This window comes from Melanaphis sacchari, unplaced genomic scaffold (genome assembly GCF_002803265.2).
Source record: "Melanaphis sacchari strain LSU unplaced genomic scaffold, SCAv2.0 Contig36_pilon_pilon, whole genome shotgun sequence".
NCBI classification, from domain to species: domain Eukaryota; kingdom Metazoa; phylum Arthropoda; class Insecta; order Hemiptera; family Aphididae; genus Melanaphis; species Melanaphis sacchari.
In genome coordinates, this window is record NW_020271232.1 from 2,173,967 (window position 1) to 2,193,585 (window position 19,619).

The 19,619-nt window shown below is 24.8% G+C and overlaps 2 protein-coding genes across 2 annotated transcripts in view; one reads left to right on the forward strand and one right to left on the reverse strand.

Annotated features, from left to right (window-relative positions):
* The window catches only part of LOC112597053 (14 kDa phosphohistidine phosphatase), a 162,673-nt gene that overhangs the window by 7,013 nt on the left and 136,041 nt on the right, over window positions 1-19,619 (forward strand). The window lies entirely within an intron of this gene.
* The window catches only part of LOC112597051 (arrestin homolog), a 102,461-nt gene that overhangs the window by 2,144 nt on the left and 80,698 nt on the right, over window positions 1-19,619 (reverse strand). The window contains exons 3-7 of the mRNA XM_025342960.1: window positions 7,878-7,916; window positions 6,771-6,912; window positions 5,103-5,252; window positions 1,892-2,039; window positions 653-942 (exon numbers count right to left, since the gene is read on the reverse strand). Of these exons, the coding sequence (XP_025198745.1) occupies window positions 653-942; window positions 1,892-2,039; window positions 5,103-5,252; window positions 6,771-6,912; window positions 7,878-7,916 (769 nt within the window). The remainder of the gene's footprint in view (window positions 1-652; window positions 943-1,891; window positions 2,040-5,102; window positions 5,253-6,770; window positions 6,913-7,877; window positions 7,917-19,619) is intronic.

The window sequence follows — 19,619 nt, forward strand, 5'->3', positions numbered from 1 at the left end:
AATCGGCTGATATCGGGTGTAAAGTAATCAGTACCTAATATTTATACATTCGGTACATTATCCATATTATGCTATAATAACAACACATTATTTTTGACTAAAAGAGATTAAGAAGAGACGTGTGTTTTTTCTTATTCTTTGTTTATCCTTATAATTTCTGATATTTAAGTATTGTTTTTTAAAATTTTATTAAAATTGTTTTGGTCTAGTTTTCTGATCAATTTAAAAGTTTATATTTTTTTTATTATCTTAACCATCTAGTTATTATAGTTCTTAAGTTGTTTTTTTTAGTATTTCTTATTATAGAAGGTAGACTAATGTTGCCATGAAAATGTACTTCTATGATATTTTTACTCTCTTCTAGATATTTATTTTTAGTTATATTTTTGATAGATAATATTGATACTGGGTTAAAACTTGAATTTCATTTGGTATATTTTATCAGTGAAAAAGGGAATTTTTCACAGATGTTAAAATCATAGCTATATTGGAATATAATTATAAATTATTTTCTTGGTGTTATTGTCTAAATTTTTAAAAATTTTTTAATTAAATTGGTTATAAGAAAATAAAATGCATTCGGGTGGAACTATCTATATATTTTGATGAAAGTATAAGGGAACTTCTCAATTGTTTAACTTAAAACTTTTACCTTTATTCTTCTAACGGCCTTTTTACTTGTGTTCTTCACGCTGATATTCACGTGAATTGGATCACCGTGTGTATAAATAGCTTTGTCTAGGTTCGCCTCTAAGGTAACTTTACCGTCGCTAAGTAAAAAGGGTTTCTCTGAAGTAGCTTGTGGTCCTCTTTGACGCCAACCTTTTGGCTGCTCTGATCTAGGCGTAGGTGTGGGTGGTGGTGGTGCTGAAGCCATTTGAACTACTTTGATACCCATTTTTACGATATTTTTTCGTTGTAGTTTTTCGTCTGCTCTTTCGGCTATATTTTTATAAGTAGAATAAAATTGTTAATTTTTGTGCAGTAGGTACATTTAAGTTAATATTTGGGGTGTTTCAATGTACAAGGGTTTTATATTTTAATTTGAATTAAGACAACATATACATACATACGTATCATCGATATTATATAATATGTGTTTTATGTTAGATTAATTTTACATTGGTTTAACTTATTTGTTTGTGTACTGAGATATTATATAAAAAACCCTTCAGTAGGATAGTGAGTGCTCTTTGTTTTCTCAGAACTAACATTTTTCATTTTGAAAATATTCATGTTTTATCCGTAAAATTATATCATTTTCTTTGATATTTATTAAACTTATAATTAATTGAACTAGAAATATCGTATAACATCTTTAGGGTTTGATCTACGTAATTTGAATATAATTATGTAAACTTCCTTTGAGATTTGGAATTATAATGAATGATGTGCCATTGCATACACGATAATATCATGCATGATAATTTTACCTACTATTTATGTATTAAAATAAGCGTTTTTGCAACCATAATTTATTATAATGATATTATATAATATTCAATAAACGCGTCTATCACTATATATTTGTTTGCGAGAAAACATTAACATTTAAGAAACTTAAAATTTATTATAAACTTATATAAAATTAATTTCTATCATTTTGTTAAGAAAATAATTTTAGTTTATGTAATAACATTTTTTACGTATTAGTTTATAATCGTTCTATTAACTATTAAAGTAATTTAATAATGAGGTTTGCAAATTTGCAATGTATGACAGAACTTGTTTAATAATAATTACGTTGTTAAAATATATTTTGATCTTAATAAAACATATAAAATCGTTTATACAATACACAAGTTAATGAACTGTGTATAGTACCTAAGTAAACTATGCACATATAATTCAATGTATACCAAATAATACTAATAAAGATATTTGTCCATACCTATATATACTCGTATATCGTAACTAGTTCCTATTGGAGCACCGTTGTATTCTTTGGCAGGAACTAACTGGACGCTAGGTGGAGCTAAATGAGTTATTTCCATTGAAAACGCATGAGCATTACTTCCCAGTCTTTGTATTAGCATTTCCTTGGTAAATAAAAACAAAAATTTGTATTTTAATAGAATTTTTATGTTTGAACATTTTTCGTTAGATGTTTTAATTTGATTAATTAAAATTCTGATAACGGTATGAAATATATATGGGGTTAAGTAAATTGGGTTCGTGAAAATTTATGTATATTTTAAAAGTGTTAAATTGAGTCCTATGTATAAAAAAAGGGTAGTAGGTAAGTTGAGTCCCTGCTAAAAACCTATTTACCTATCTAGGCTTTCGGGCCGGGAGCATATAGAACAATAATTTACATTCTACATTTTTATACATTGATAGATAAATTAACATTACAAACAAATATTAATAATAGTGATAGTGTGTTTTCCAGCTCTTCTTATCGCGGATTTCATTACACTGGCCTTTTATGATACGTATACACGAGCGTCTATATTCGTACAATTACGTTTGTCGTATTATGTATCAGTTATCATCGATTTTGATAATGATTATACTCAGACACACGTACGATATCTGGGGTATTCAACTATATTTTAGTGGCGTTCTGTACGTTGACTTATGACTATATTGTGTCTTATATAGTTATTGTGCTTTTCTTAAATTTTGGAAAATGGAAATCACGGAAAGCGAAAAAAACAATGTTATGACTGTAAAATATAGTCACAAATTTAAGTATCTCAATATGTTGAATAATGAAGTACATAAACACATTTGCTGTAAAAGTACATGCAAGTGTTTTTTTAAACTCATTATGGTGTTAATACTGAAATTTTTAATCATCACAATCACAATAAACCTAGTGAATAAGATATTAACTGGCAAAAACTAAGTAATAATCTCAAGAGAGAAGTGGCAGAAGAGATATCGGTGTTGTCATAAAAAGTTATTTGCAAAGAATTAAATCTTTGATATAAATAGTTAAACTTAAAACGACACTTCTTTAATAAAAAGAAATACAAAAAATGTGCGTTTATCTGTTTATTTAAACTTTCCAAAAAACATAACAGAAACGCATACGAGTATTGCTATAAATGAAATCATATTAGTTTTTGATAACAATCATAGTATCATTGGGTTTTAAACAAAAAGTAATCTAGAAGTGTTATGCAACATCAGTACAATATTTGTCGATAGTACTTTTAGAAGTTGTCCAAAATTTTTTTATCGATTTTTCATCATTCACGGCCTTATTGGAGAATCTTTTATTTCGTTTGTTTTTTTTCTTAATGAAACAGAAACGTACGTACTTTTATTTGAACATATTATTATAAATAGTTGTGCGCAATATCAATTAACATTTTCTCTTGATGTAGTATTTGTAGACTTTGAAATAGCTATCAATATAAACTGTAAAGTTTGTCTGGCCTGAAATCGATATAAAAATATGTTGTTTTAATTTAGGACAAAATTGTTAGAAAAAAGATTCAAGCTCTCGGTTTAGTAAACTCATACAAAATTTTAAACATAGAAAAAAGCAATTTTTTAAATTATTTTTTTGGTTTGCCATTTCTAAGACCTGAAGAAGTTAGCGAATGTTTTATAGAAGATTTAATGACCATACAACTAAATGACAAGAAAATATAGTTATTTTGCAGTTTTATACTCATACTAGACATTTATATTTTACCTGATATTATATTTCCCTCAAATATTTGGTCTGAATTTGTAGTTACCATCGTGCGTACAATAAATGGTTACGAATCATATTACTATCGATTAAACCGATGCTTTTACAGTCTTCATCCTAATATTTTTAATCTTATTGACGAACTATTAGAAGTACAGTTAAAAACACAAGTAAAATTATGAAACAAGATAAAAAAAGAAAAGTACGTTTGATAAAGAACTAAAATTAAAGGAATAAATGAAAAAATACACTATTAATGTGATATATCAATTTGAGTTTATTAAATCCTTATCATCTAAATTTTTGCCGAGAATATAATATTATAAAAACACATATTTTAATTGAGTTATAATTATAGAAAATAGATTTATTTTTTAATTTATATATACCATTATTTATTTTATATATTTATATAAGATATAATATAAAAAACACATATTTTAATTTATACCATAATTATACAATTTGACTTCTAATAAAGTTTATTAGATATTAATAAAATTGTTGAACCTGCTAACATTTTTTTCCGGGACTCAGCTTACCTAGTACCTTGTTTAGCGGGACCCAATTTACCAATCCTATTATACTATATTGATTATTTGAATTAATGGAATGGGACTCTATTCTTTATTATTTTTTTAACATAATTAGTTTATAATAATTACTATTATTAACTTTAATATAATAAAATATTAAATAATGTTAAATCAATTTTTTTATGATTTACTTATTGTTTATTTATTTATATTTGTTATATAACACACACACACATATCTATTCAATAATATGTAGTGTTTTAATTTAAAAACATATTGTACATTGATTATTAACATACTACTATGTATAGATTATGTATTAACGAACAATAGGTGGGTATATTGGTGTATTAAAAGTATTTCAAAATATTTTAACATTTATCTAGCTATTTATTTTTCAAATAAAGATTTATTGAATAAAAGGTACATATTTTGTATCTACATTGTATGATTGAAATTTGCTACCATAAATAATTTATATGATAAATAAAGATGATTACATTTTTAAAATTTTTTAAAATAATATTACATGCATATTAATTATGAATATAGGATTTTACTTTTGTTAACTTTTTATGAGATTTCTTACCTTTTTATTATGGTTAAATTTAGGAATTAATTTAATATTTAAAATTTATTTCTCGAACATTTACTTTTTGCTAAAAAAATTAAATTAGAAATTATTTATTTAACCATAATTAATTAAATCTGAGTATGATTTAAATCGTGTTTGATTTATTATATTTTATTTTTAAAATAAAATATTACTACTGTTATTTTTACTTATAATAATAAATTATTCTTATAGATTATTAATAAATTTCAGAAAGTTATTATTGAAGCATTTATAAAATATAATATTTAAGTTTAATACTTTAATTTTAGATTGATATACGTAACATAATCAATAGTTATACCTGTAATGGTGTGTTTTGTTCACGTTGTGCATTTTCGTGAGGTGGATAAATTTGTGCTAAACACATGATTGCTTCGTTACAGAATTTCAATCCCATTACTTCCTCGTCTTCTCTTCCATATCGGAAAGTTAATGTTATTTGCCCAAATACCTTTATGAATTGAATTGCATAAAATAAAAATTTACTACATATCATTTTGTTTTTAGAACGTTTAAAATTTTAATTGTGGTGAAATTTTTTAATATTATTTGAGACTACGGTTTTTAGTAATGATAATTAATAATATCATGTACTATGTAATATTATTCTTAAAAATAAGTTGCTTAGATCGTGTTCTATTTATCTTTTAAAACTGTTTTGTTGTGAATTCATCAAAGTTTGTTAGATAATTTTGTATAGTCATTTATTTATAGATCTGCATAAAATATGTTATCCGTATTTATTATTTTTTAATGGTTTAGTTATCTAATTAATGATTAAAATTTAATACACATGACATGTCATCCATACACAAATGTCTTTGTGTTAAAATTATTCTTCTGTTAAATACTATCGTTCTGTTGTGTTTTGTCGATGGTGCCCATTTAAAATCCATTAAAGACGCAAAAAATCGAGAAGTAATAAGAGCAATAATAATACTGTAAAACTCAGCATGACTGCGTTGAAATGCTTTTAACGCCAGTGTAGGTCTCGTTGGTCTTAAAAATAATTCATCCTATGCGTTCAACAGTATTGTACAGTGTATGTGAAGTCGTAAAGGAGTGTTTTTCAATGGTATATTATATAAACTCCAGTTTGCACTTAACACATCCTTTACATACATATACGTTCCTATCAACTATATTATTTTAAACAGCACTTGTTACAGTAACTGTTAAAAATACTTAATTAAATGATGGTAGGTAACTGTAGTAATACTTATTAATTATCCTAGGATTGATCATTGCTACCATAGCAACCCAACCTAGCGTATATTTCCCGTTCATGACTCAGTAAACATACACTATTTATATTTATAATAACATACTAAACGTTTACTTAAGCATTTTTTTGAAAACATTTATATGATAATTTTATTTATTTTTTTTTTTAATGAAATGAGGATTTATCATAGTTTTATATTATACTTGACTGATATTTATTTATTTACCTCCACTTAACTAACGTATATTATGTTATTGATGTGAAAAATGTTTATGATTCATCTCCGAGTAAACGATTTGCCTTATATATGTAAAAATATTTTTTTATAATATTAAGAATCATGAAGTATAAAGTTTGTAGTAGCCTATATGAAAGTTTATCGTCAAAACTTTAAAGAAGTAAATGTTTTAGAAGAATAACTTTAAATGACAACCATAATAAAATAATAATATAAATATGATTATATTTTCAACGTAGAGAATATATTTTATGGAGATTTATAATAAGTGTGATTTTTATTATACTTTTTAATCATTCGTTACAAACATTATAACTTTTATGTATAGTCAAAGTATATAATTGAATATATTATCCAAGTGTAAAAACTTAATTAATGATAAATAAAATGTATTATTTTTACGCTGAAATATGAAATTGTTTGCTTTAATGATTTCATGAAAAATATTTAGTTACTTTTTGTAATTAAATATATACATTAATAAAATAATACTTTTATACGTATACCTTTTTCTTTGTATCCCTCAATAAATCTGGTTCCACTAATACGATCCCATGTATTTTTGTGGATGAATTGTTGGACACCACTACGTCTCTATTACCCAAATATAAACATAGCTTGTTGTTTTGGGCAGTTTTTCTAAAAACTCTGTAAAATATAAATAAAAATATTATATTGTTATTTTTGTATACATTATTTTTTTGAATTTTTATAGTTTTATAAACAATTACTCAAAGAAATATTTAAGTTGTATTTTTATATAGTCAAGGTTTAAAATTGTGTAATATCGAGCATTAAAAATTGATTTTATTCTATATAGTATGCAAATATTATCTATTGATTTGTACGTCATAGTCTCTCCGTTATTGTGCGATAAATCATTGTTAATTTAATGTTTATAGGTTTTATTTGTTTTTTTTCAACATTTCAGCTTGGAAAAATATTAAAAAAGCTTTTTTTTTTGAAATATCGCTGTATTGAATTATTTATATAATGGATTTCACCTCTTTTTCTTTGTTCACATTATTATTTAATAGGTGTTGTAGTTAATTGGCATATGAGTTCCTGATGAGTTCATTATTTTTAATTAAAAGGGAAAAAGTATATTGAATGCTCCTACTTTATATGTTGGAAAGTAAAGTTAAATTAAATGTGACGCGTGTATTGCAGTGTAATAATTGCATTAAAAACAATGTTTGCCTATACTTTATTTTAGTATAAAAATTTTAAATTAGTAACTGTACATTTTTCTATAATAAATTATGCTTTAGAATGTCGTAAGCAGTTATCCGAAATGTCTATACGTTGTCGAAAGGTGAATAGCATTGATTAATATGGTTATCTCTTTCTAAAACATCCAGAATAATGAAATATTGTACGTTTTCTGACAATATTTTATTTATTTATTTTTAATTAGAATACTATATACACGAGTTTATAATAAGTGCATATATAATACAAATTTTATGCTATCTGTACTGTCTATATTCTGTGTTCATATATAATTAACTAATATGTATAGAGATTGGTTTTTTTTTTAAAGAATTACATGTAATAATTTTCCTTGGTAATTAAAATTCTAAAAAATGTAACTAATATAAATAGAAAGTTACCTATGTGCTATTCCTGGTAATGAGTCTTGAATGCATGATCTGAAAAATTATAAATTATAATTAATGACAATTTGATAAATAATAGGGAAGTTATAATAACGTTAGAGTCAATACTAATGTTAAAAAAATAATCAATTTACCGTTTGTTTATACAAAATACCTAAGTATTCCTACTATACACAGAATATATTATCTATATTCAATGGTTAAACTTTGTAATAAGATTAAATCTAATAAGTCAAGTCAGAAGTATTTATACGAGTATAATACAATTATTTTGATATAATTTTTAATTGGGAATTTTGTTTATTTTTTTAAATGGCTATGATCAAATACTTCTTTCTTTAAGATTAATATAAATAAAATAAATTTATTTTACACGTTTATAATCGTATTATGTTTATTTAAATTATTTGTTTTTTTTTTTTATTGAACTTAAGCTTCGGCGACTAGGGCTAATAGCTGTTGTAGGGGTTATGAACTGTGGTAGGGGTAAGGTTGGTACGGTAGGTTGTTTTTTTATGATTGTTACGGTTGATAGTAAACGCGTGTATGTGTGGCAAGGATTTTAACCACTATGATCTCGGGTGCTAGTAGCTGTGGCCGTTACTTACTGTCAGTCGTATTTTGCGACTGGTAGCAGCCAACGCGCCACGCCAAGCTACAATTATTTGTTTGTTATAACTATTGAGTTCAGATAATATAATTATTTATTCAAAGTGTATGTATTATGTTACTGCTAATGTCAGCAACCAATAATTTTCAGTAAGGATTTGTCATTATTAATAATATATAATATGGTTAGGTGGAAAAATTAGATAGACATAACTTAAAATGACTAAAATTGATAACCATAGTGGGCAATATTGATTAATTTATTAGTACACTACAACAAAATTATTTATTATGTTATTTATTTTATGTTCATATGTATATTCTTGAGACAGGGGTCAATCATTGGCGACACTTTTATCTGTAAAATTTTACTGTGATAAGTCGTGATATCACTTTCTTTTGATACGTTAGGGAAGGTTCTCAGTACGCAAGCATAGTTCTAATTTCTAGTATCTAGTTTATAAAATACCCATTAGTGGATTTTGATGATTTAGGATAGTAATGAGTGGTAGTGACGATATAGAGTATAGACAAATGGATGTGTCTTCCGCCGTTTTTATAGATTATACATGTATAGTATGGTTTATGATATAATAATGGACGTTAGAGGTTAAACGAAATGAGTATTAAGTTTAGTTTAGAAAACAAAGTATTTTTTTAGGTCAACACTTTTAAACCATCTTATAAGTTATGTTATATGTATTTTAGTTTGCTTTGGGGTCCATTTATAAATTTGGAATACCAGCTAGAGTATATGATGTAACTATATAAAATAAAATATTATGTAATCATTTTTCTACATCTATTATCAAGGATATCATTTTTAGTTTTGCAAGTTTAGTGATAGTTTCTAGCTCAAAATGCAAAAAGTGTTGGTGCTAATCCTTACAGTTTTACATGTCGGAAACGCAGTCACTCGTATGCATCGTCAAGTGTGACTATGGTTAAATGATTACACAACAGTTCATAATGAATAATGATCTATCGAAAATGTACTTTCATCTGTTCTAGACATCATATTATTAATTATTAGGGTTGATAATATTTCAAAACTGAAATTTCAACTCGAAATTCTATTAAACGCTAACTACACAATAATCATTACGAATCATTACAACTGTATAGTGTATACTTACCACTATTTTTCTTTCATTCTTATAACTCAAAAACAGTTTTATGCGAATTTATTTCCGACCTAAATTAATTAATTATTTTTTTTATTGTAACATATCAGATAATATTTTATACTTCAATATATACATAACTTTCTATATAAGTAATAAGTTATTATAACAGTATCAGTTGTGTTAAGTTCTTTCTTTCAATGTACTTAATAATTGTTGACTAATTTGATTTTTGAAGATGACAATAATAATAACAATTTATTTTTCCAAACACAAGAACATATATGGATGTATAATATGTAACGTGTTACATAGAGATATGTGTGTTTTGTTAATATTTTTAAGGCATTTATTCTCAAAAATGTAATGGTATTTCATCTCTCTGCGGCTTGTCTTTAATAATAAACTCGTTAACGTTACGTTTAAAGACGGACATTTGTTGTTTGACCGACTCAACATTTTTCAAAACAAAAATAATAATACAGATTTGTGGGTGTATTTTTGATGGCAGGCATGTACAATACGACAACCATTATTTATTATATTATTATTTTTATATGAATCTTCGCGTATTTATGTCTTCAGCCTCGATAATCAGTTTATTTATGGGTTCTACTCACGTATACGGTTTCAACGCTGGACCATTAAGTTACACTTTATATTTGATGTACAAGGACTAAAGAATAGCTAAAATATAGGTATATATTATAATAATAGTATATATTAACTTCTCTTAATTTAATGTAGTTACTATTTATTTTTTTTCTCAAATTAAAATATTATGTGTTATTACTAGGTACCTATAATATTTGTACATAATGATATTTTATTTAAAAAAATTAACGATTTATAATTATTAATAAATTAGGTTAGGTTAGGTATAATACGTAAACGGTTATTATATAAAAATCTAATTCTATTAATTTATGAAATGTATACAGGGTTTTTTTATGCTATGTAATGGTTTGGTATATATAACATTAGATTATTGTGTAATTTATTTTTCAGCGTTGCATACAATTTTAAAAACACATCTGTATATTATCTATCACTTTTATTTATTTCATAAACGGGATTAACTTTAAATTGAATTGGATGTATCGGAATTATTACTTATAGAGTATTATTTTGAAATTTTTATTTTATAAAATTTTAAATATGTTTGGATGGTATTCTTGGGTAATTTTTTTGTTTTCTAGTTGATGGGTGAATTTTTATGAATATTTACATAATTTTATTATTTATATTATGTATTTACTATACAAAATAAATTAAGATAATTAGTTTTCAACTGTCATATAAAAACAACGAAAATGTAATGTTTCATCTTAAATTTTTAGCAAATGAATACCAGATCATTATTATAGTTTATTATCAATAGTAATGTAAATTAACGTGTACCTATATATATTCTATTCAATTCCATTATTTGTGAAATAAGCTAAAGCATGTTTTCACACAAGTCGGTATTGATTCATAAGGCATTATAATATAGGCACTATTCATTATAACATGTGGTTATTAAAAATATATATTGTATGTGTTTGTTATTATTTGCGAGAGTTATAATTAATTCCCTAAAATTATCCTGAAATTAATTTTCTGCTTAATATGTTCTTGTAGATTTTTTTTATTAAATTCGTCTGTATTAAAATTTAAAACATTCTTTTAAAATTCATGTTAATAAAATAAAATAAATAACAGTGATTGTATGAGATATTTTTAATACATGTTATTATTTATTTTTTAGTGTTATTAATTAAAGTTTTTAAATAGTTTGACAAGAATTAAAATAATTTAGATTTTTTTTAAAAATTTTTTTACTGTCATTTTTTTATAACTTTTGTAAACTTAAATTCAATAAACAATTTAAATAAAAATATTTAACAAAATAAGGAGATTAAATGGGTTATATCTTTGTATGTAAACATTGTTTTAAGCCAATGATACTTGAAAAAGTTTTAATTTAGTTTTAATATATAAGGTTTATTTTTAATTTAAAATCTAAAGTATTGAGTTTATAATAATAATAATTTTATAAAAAAAAAATGATGATAAAATAACAATACACTTAATTCAAGTTATTGTTTTTTTATATTTGTTCTTGAATTATGTACAATTATGTAACGATGAGAACTCGTAAATAATTTTGAATATTCCCTATAAAGATTGAGGATACGTTGTTGGTATGTGGGCGATAATCGTAAAATATGTAACCAAACCTATATAGCAATATCAAAGACAACTCGTAATATACCGCTCGAAAAATCCATTTAGATATTTTCCCTAACCAAACAATAGTTTATTGTGGGACCTTCTTTTTACTATTTCTGCAGATAGTGTGATAAACAATGTTCTGTGTTAGATTATTTTTAAAGCATACGTATAATATAAATTTTTCATACAAAGCCAGTGCTTGGATTGATAAATTAAAAAAATGGAAACTCAATTAGAAATTCAAAAAAATAGTGTTCCAACTGAATATTTATTTAAAACCCTTAATTACTACCATCGTATTTTAAATTAAATAAATCCTAATGTTTATTATTTTTGACTAAGTATTAATATGTTAACACTTTCAATCACTTAAAACTTTAAATTTTTTTTCTTAGTTGTATTAAATAGAAAAAATCATTATAGTTAGGAAATTCGATTAAAATACGTATAGGTACAATAAACAAAAAAAAAAATATTTCGTTGTCATTTATATTTTATATTGCCCGATTGCGTACCCGTGTGTTCTTTAAGGAAAATGTAGTATGGGAACGGTTATTAATATCAAAAGCTAGTTTTAGAGATAAGCTCTCATGTGTTCCCTCCTAATTTGAACACTGTATACAAAGCTGAATCAAGTGTATTTTATTCAGTTACATAAATTTTTGTTTCAATGAAATTACTTCCACAGTTTTATGTATTGTATTAAAATCAATTATAATTATTTGTTCATTTTAAATTATACTATTGCGTAAGTTAAATATTAAAAAAATGTAAATTTTACTTTTACCTTTTTTTCTTAAATTTGTTATTTCAATTAATTGTTTGCAAAGCAAATGTTTATTTTTATGTCTCAAACGACTTTATAACCTGTGAATTATGAATACATAATTTGTGAGTGTTCACTGTTCAGTTGCCATATAATGTTATTTTGTAATACATTCGTCAAAGTTAATTATAAAATGCCAATTGTTCATCTTTCGTACGAATATTTTCGACTTTCCGATCGGTAATTTTTGATTTGAACCTATTATTTTATATAAAATTGATGTGTTAAGTTTTTACATAATATGATAAAAAATTTAATTATTTATCTAACGAAGATCTTATTATACTTTTATAGAATTGAAGTTGACTAATTTAAATGGAAATCGGTCTATATAGGCAATAGTTAAAACACATACAATTTGCACTATTGTAGGTTATCTGTATCTACATACCTGTATTATGCCTTTGTTTTGTGTTTAATGTACACAGTATAATGTAAAAATAAGATAAAACGCTGTCCCTGTTGAGAGTTTAAACTGATGGTGATTGATAGCGAAGGTGACGTTCCGCAAACATTTCGATATGAGTGTCATCCTATTTTCTATACGATAACTGACGGACACAAACAGTTAATCAGTTTTGAAGGGTAAAAATGTTGGTGCACTCAATTAATTTGAATAACGTTCTATTCGTTTCCTTGTCTTTTATTAATTGTGAAATTAAACAACAAAAAAGACCTACTATATCGATAACGTTAAGTTTTTGCTTTTATCCCTTCTCCCACTTGCTTTAAATCTTTGTCATAATACGCCATGAACCCATAGACAACGGTTGGTTTATATAATATATGTGTAATATAAATATATATGGTTCATTGGTATGTACTATACGAGGAATAATAATGTAGTTAGTGACACATTTGATTTGAAAAATGAAAATCGTGCCATAGGGGAGCATAACAAAAGATTGTTCATCTTGGTTAAAAAAAAGGGTCGCCTCAGACCGTTTGTGTGTAGTAATATAGTAGTCTTCATAATAATGTTACTCGACTGAAAATATGTATCTTATTCTATGCCGACAAAATTGATATATTATACTTGTACGTATATTTTTGATGATAATATTAAGTGTTGTGTTGAACATTTCGCTATACACATAAGTGTAATTGAAGTAATTGAAATATATTTGACGACGACTAGTATGAAATTGTTAGATAATGAACAATTAATTTAACTTATATTTACATACAAATATACAATATTATACACATTATAATAATATTTTCGTATGGGTGCTATAACGTATTTTATTGACTGTACAATTAATGCTGGGAAGTGACTAGATAGGAAATAAAAAAAATTCAAAGTTGTAGGTTATAAGTTATTTTCATTTGGTAAATTACATGTCTGATCAAATTTATTATGGTTGTGATATGTTTTTTCGTTTAGATAGTCATAATTTTTTAAAAGTTAGTAGGAAAGTCTAATTTGCCGGTTAATAATACCTATACAAGTTGTTGACACTTATAAATTAAAAAATAATTTTTAACCCTGTTAAGTTAAATTGTTTGTTGATAAGACAACTTAATTGAAACTAATTAACCTAAGTTTAGTATAGATCCTATTGTAGAATATAATGATGGATTGTTTAAATGTTTATAAAAGTGATGACCGCAACAAAATATAAATAAACTTTATTAATATTATGACGTTGTCTCTCGTGGTGCGTATATGTAACATGCACATTGCACATATTATGTACAGTTCATTTCACACAGTAATTTATTGTACATAAAAATGTATGTCTAGCAATTATGGTGCATATTTTATATCTGTTCACCGCTGGAAAGCTACTCGTGGAAAGGATCCCTGAACCATAGCATACCATATAATATTTAAATGCATTTGTCTGTGTTAATAAAACATCAAATGATAAAAAATTTATCAACAGTACTCCGCATGTATTATATGATAATAATTTCCGTTTATTCAAATCTCCAATGAGAGGTATGAGTGGTTGCGATTTTCTAATTAGAAAATGTATTTTGTTTTTTCGCCACCTGTGTAGTGTTACTGTTAAATATAATATACCTAGGCATAATACCCAGGTATAATCTACGTAGCTTTGTGCTTGGAAAAGTTCACTGCGTTCGAAACTAAATTAAAATCGGTATCAAATACATATGTAGATATTGGTAATCGAGTCACAAACTATCGGGTCTTATTAGTGATAAATTGATGGCAAAATTTGAAATGTTATATATTTATGATATATATTGTGAAGTAGAGCGTCATTGGTTCGGTATGTTTATTAATATTTTGTGGGATGTACCAGTTAAAAATCATTACTTTTGTGTTCAATCGAATAGTGTTTTACTTAAGTCCTAGGTAAATACATGTGAATATGGTTGATTTATAGAAATTTTAAAACTTATACGAATCACTAAAACATAACTCACATATTTATAGTGCATAAGCGTAAATTCAAATATGGTTGACAAAGTAAATATTTAAGTACAAATTATGTAAATTCTTATTAAATGATTAAAAATAAATGTGATCTTAATTTATTGTTGTTAATAGCAAGTGTATTAGTCAGTCTATGTAATTTTTGATTATTTACTAATTTTTTTTTTTGTTTTTACAAATATTTTTACAAGTCGTTTAGTCACTTTATTTCTAAAACCAATTTTTCACTGGTTAACTTCTCTCATGTAACCTAGGTCCAAGTTTGTGTTACAATTTAGTATTAAATCCTTCAAATTATTGTTAATGACGTTTAATTATTTTTTTCTTGGATATTTCTGTGGTATTTTCCAATCTATTTGATTTACCAAATTCATCTGCTCTCCACATACAACAATTAGTCAAATTAAATCTTGAACGCTTTACAAACTTCACTTAATCTTATTTTGTGAATAAATCCTTCATTTTATCTCTTTTCTATTCTTACTCACAATCATTGATTACAGGGCCATTATTTTTTCTTAAACACGAGAAGTTTATTTAAGTTCTTTCTTTTTGTGTCCTATTATGTGTTGCAGGTAATACGTAACAATATGTTGCTTACAGTTTTATTTTTATATTTCTAGACAGTAATATATAGACTTAAATAATAAATCCATAGTGAAATACATTGAAAATTGCGGAGTGTTAAGTTGAAAGTATATTATATTACGTGTTAGGTTTTTTTCATAACATTTTTTGTTTTTAATTATTTTATAAAATTTTAATTCAAATTTAACTCATCCATTACCTTCTGTATAACCTATAATAATGCCGAGATATAGTCGACACCTACTATATAGTAGAGCATCCTCTAAGGTTTTTATTGTTTACTGGATTTTTATTACACAGATAGATATTATGTTCTTTGATTTCAACTATTTCGTTGATTTTGAAAGATGTCTAAATGCTTTGTTGATTTATTGACAACTTAGAATTTTGTGGTAGTATTGAATTAATATAGTTCTATGGACTATAAAATAATAGTAATATAAGCAGAAAGAGTCGATATTACTGTATAAACTATACTGGTTATTTATTCATTTCGCATAGTTAATATCTATATCTTAGGACTGTCTATTCAAGATACAGAGTTTAATTAATTAATAACGTAATTAAACCTCGTATAGCTTGTGTAGTTTTCAAACATCCCTTTACGTAGCTTATCTTTATCAAAACTACAATTATTTTTTTTACTATAATTATGAATGGATAGATTAAATTTTACGTTTTAAAATGGTTTGATGATTTATTAAAATATCAAAATTGTGTGATACTTAAGTAATAATTCACTGTTGCACTAAGTATTTATGTAGGTTAGGTTAGGATTTTATAGGTCTATAACCTTTGGCGTCACAGAAGTACTTTATAAGCATTCCCGCGTCGTTTTCGGTTTTAAAAGGAGAAAAAAGATCTATAATCTCTACGACAATACACTTGGTAAAAATCACATGTTGTATTGTTTGTCGTAACTTCGGTAGTCTAATAATTGTATAAAGAAGTTAGTTTTTTAAGAAGTGTAAACAGTTGAACATTTAGAATTTTTATATATTTTTTTTATGAACATTAAGTTTTAATGAGACGATATACATATTTAGTAATTTGATCTTGTCGTAATGGTGGAGAACGCTTCGGTAATGCATTTTACAATTTTTAATGTAATATTATAATGAGGTTTGCACGTTAAGTGTTCTGCGAACTTTCGTAAAAAAATAAAAATATTAACTGTATTATATTTGCATGCCACTTAATTGTTCTGATAAAAAAAAAAAAAATTAATTACGTTTATTGTAATTATTTGAGCTTGTAAATAAATTGAAGCACATCATAATATAGGTAAATCATTGCATTATAAAGTAACTGTGGTTCGTTGTCGATTGGATTCTTGTATATATACTTCTTAATGTACTGCTCATTTTGGTCATTAGTTATTACGTGGTATCGTTCAGAATCCAAACACTTGTTTGATGCGGTAAAATGAATAACTCTCATGGTAGTCAATTAAAATAATTACAAATACATACTTCTATATTCAACTCTTGAATTTTTATAGTGTGAATCACAAATGCCGCTTTCAATGATAGTTCTGAATAAAAAATTGATTTTTAATTGAGAAAGATTATTATAGTTAGAGTAAGACGTTTAAATATATATATTCTTGAATATAACATAAAGGTACTTATAAATATTATATTTGTCGATAAAAAGTTATTGAAACCGTTTAAAATCGAATAAATGACTTAAATATTAGAAGGAGATTAAACCAAAAATATTTTTAGATACTAAACTGATTTTAATAATAGAATAATATTAAAACACCTATTTGATCCAACATTAATATTTTCACTGTTCATACGAAAAATAAATGATGTTTTTCTTATTATAGAAGGTGTATATGTAATTTATAATTGTAAAATACGATTTTTTTTTACAATTCTTGTTTTGTTATTTCTACACAATTTTTGCTTGTATCAGTATTTAAACAGAGAACAGGAATACAATATAATATATTATATATCATATAATAGAACTTCTTTTTCGAAATTTTTGACGAAAACAACGATACTTGTTGATGGGCAAAATCATAAAGATTTTACTTTATTGTTATCATATATTATTATATGTTATATAATAAATAGTATAGATCGATGTGTTATTTTTAGCCATCAAAATACTAAACGTTATTTTTTTACATCATTTTAATACGTTTATTTTTAAAATTACTTAAAAGAATATATTATATAGTTGAATAGAAATTTTATACATTTGTGAGACGGAGACAGCACACGCAAATGTAGCATCCACTTAATTAGTAACCAAAGCGAAACGTTATATCAGAACTAGTTCAAGGTGTGTTTATACTTCGACAGTCCTATGTCATTAGCATGTTATAATGAGTATAGATCATGTTGTATTATGATATAGTTATATTTTTGGAGTCAGATCATCGTTTATAGTTAGGAAGAATGGATTTTTAAGGAGACAAGCGTCTAACCATGCATGACTATGTTAAAATTAGATTTTTGTTAATTTATTTAACTAATAAATGTATAATGGTATAATATCTAATACACAATGAAAATAATATTTACTTTGAGATATAAAGTCTAATATACTGTTACATGTCATTAATGCATAAAAGATAATTATTTTAAAGGCAAAAAATCATTTTATCGAAAATATCTATTATTTTAAAATATATTTTTGCATAATATGAAATCATTAGAAAACCATTTTTAAATATTTTTATTGTTATAATTTTTAAGTTTTTACTTTCCTGAAATATGGTATACATTTATATTTTCATATTGTGAAGCAGAATATTTTTTTGAAAATTTCATCATATAAAAATCTATAATTTTGAAAGAATATTTAATTATTTATAAGTATAATTAAAGCTTAGACACAAAGGTATCCTACAAAATGTTGGTCTACAATTTACAATCAAAACTTAAAATTTTTGAGTTTTAAGTTAATAACTAGATAATGAATCAATCATTCTTAATTCAATTTTTGCTTAAATTTTAAGAAAAATATTTATTTTCGAAAATATCGGAATATAAAATAAAAAGTTATGCTGTTATTTTAAAATGTAAAAACTTTAAAAATAATAATAAAAATAGTAAAAAATATCATTTTTCAAAAATTTGGTTAATATTTTTTATGGAAATGAAGGTGATATTATAAAGAATTTTCCTGAATTATATTATAATGATACTTTGATAGAATATTCGATTTTTTATTGTATATATTGGTCAGTTGAAACTTTTTTCACGATGAAATACGAATTTCAAAACTTGAGACACTCATTGAGCATAAGATTTCTAACGGCGAAGTAGGCAATCTTTCGACAATTGTAGTGGTGTAATAAAATGTAATTAATTAAACTTTACCTAATCGTTTTTAGGAAGTGAACGCAATGTAAACATCCAAAGTTTGTAATCACGACGGCTTCAACAGTAATAATATTAATAATAACACGGTAATATGTATGCTGATATATATATATATATATAATATATATAAGTGTTATAGGCAAACGGGTAATAAGATGTACACTACAGCGCTTATACGAATATGGGTGTATTAATATATTATATCCAATGATGATTTGTAATTTTACGTATACATTATATTAGCGAGTGATTTGATCTCTAGCGGTGTGGGATAGTAATTTACAGGATCAAATTCATGTATCTGATATAAATTTAAAATACCTATGTTTTTACAATTATCGTTATATGGACTGTCTTCTCGGTTTTTCAAAACAGAATACTTCTCAGAAAATGTCGATGTTTAATTTGTAAATCGTTTTTCTACTATACAACCAGTAGTTAGTTTTTTGGGTTTATTAGCATTTAATGTAAATATAGAGAAGAATAGTTACTTACGTCTTATACTTGATCATTCAATATATTCTTGGTTGCTATTAAATGTAAGTCGCAGAATATGACGCAGACTCATGACCGGAAAAAGATAATTTGTTACGTAATTTATGAAAACATTGTTTTATTACT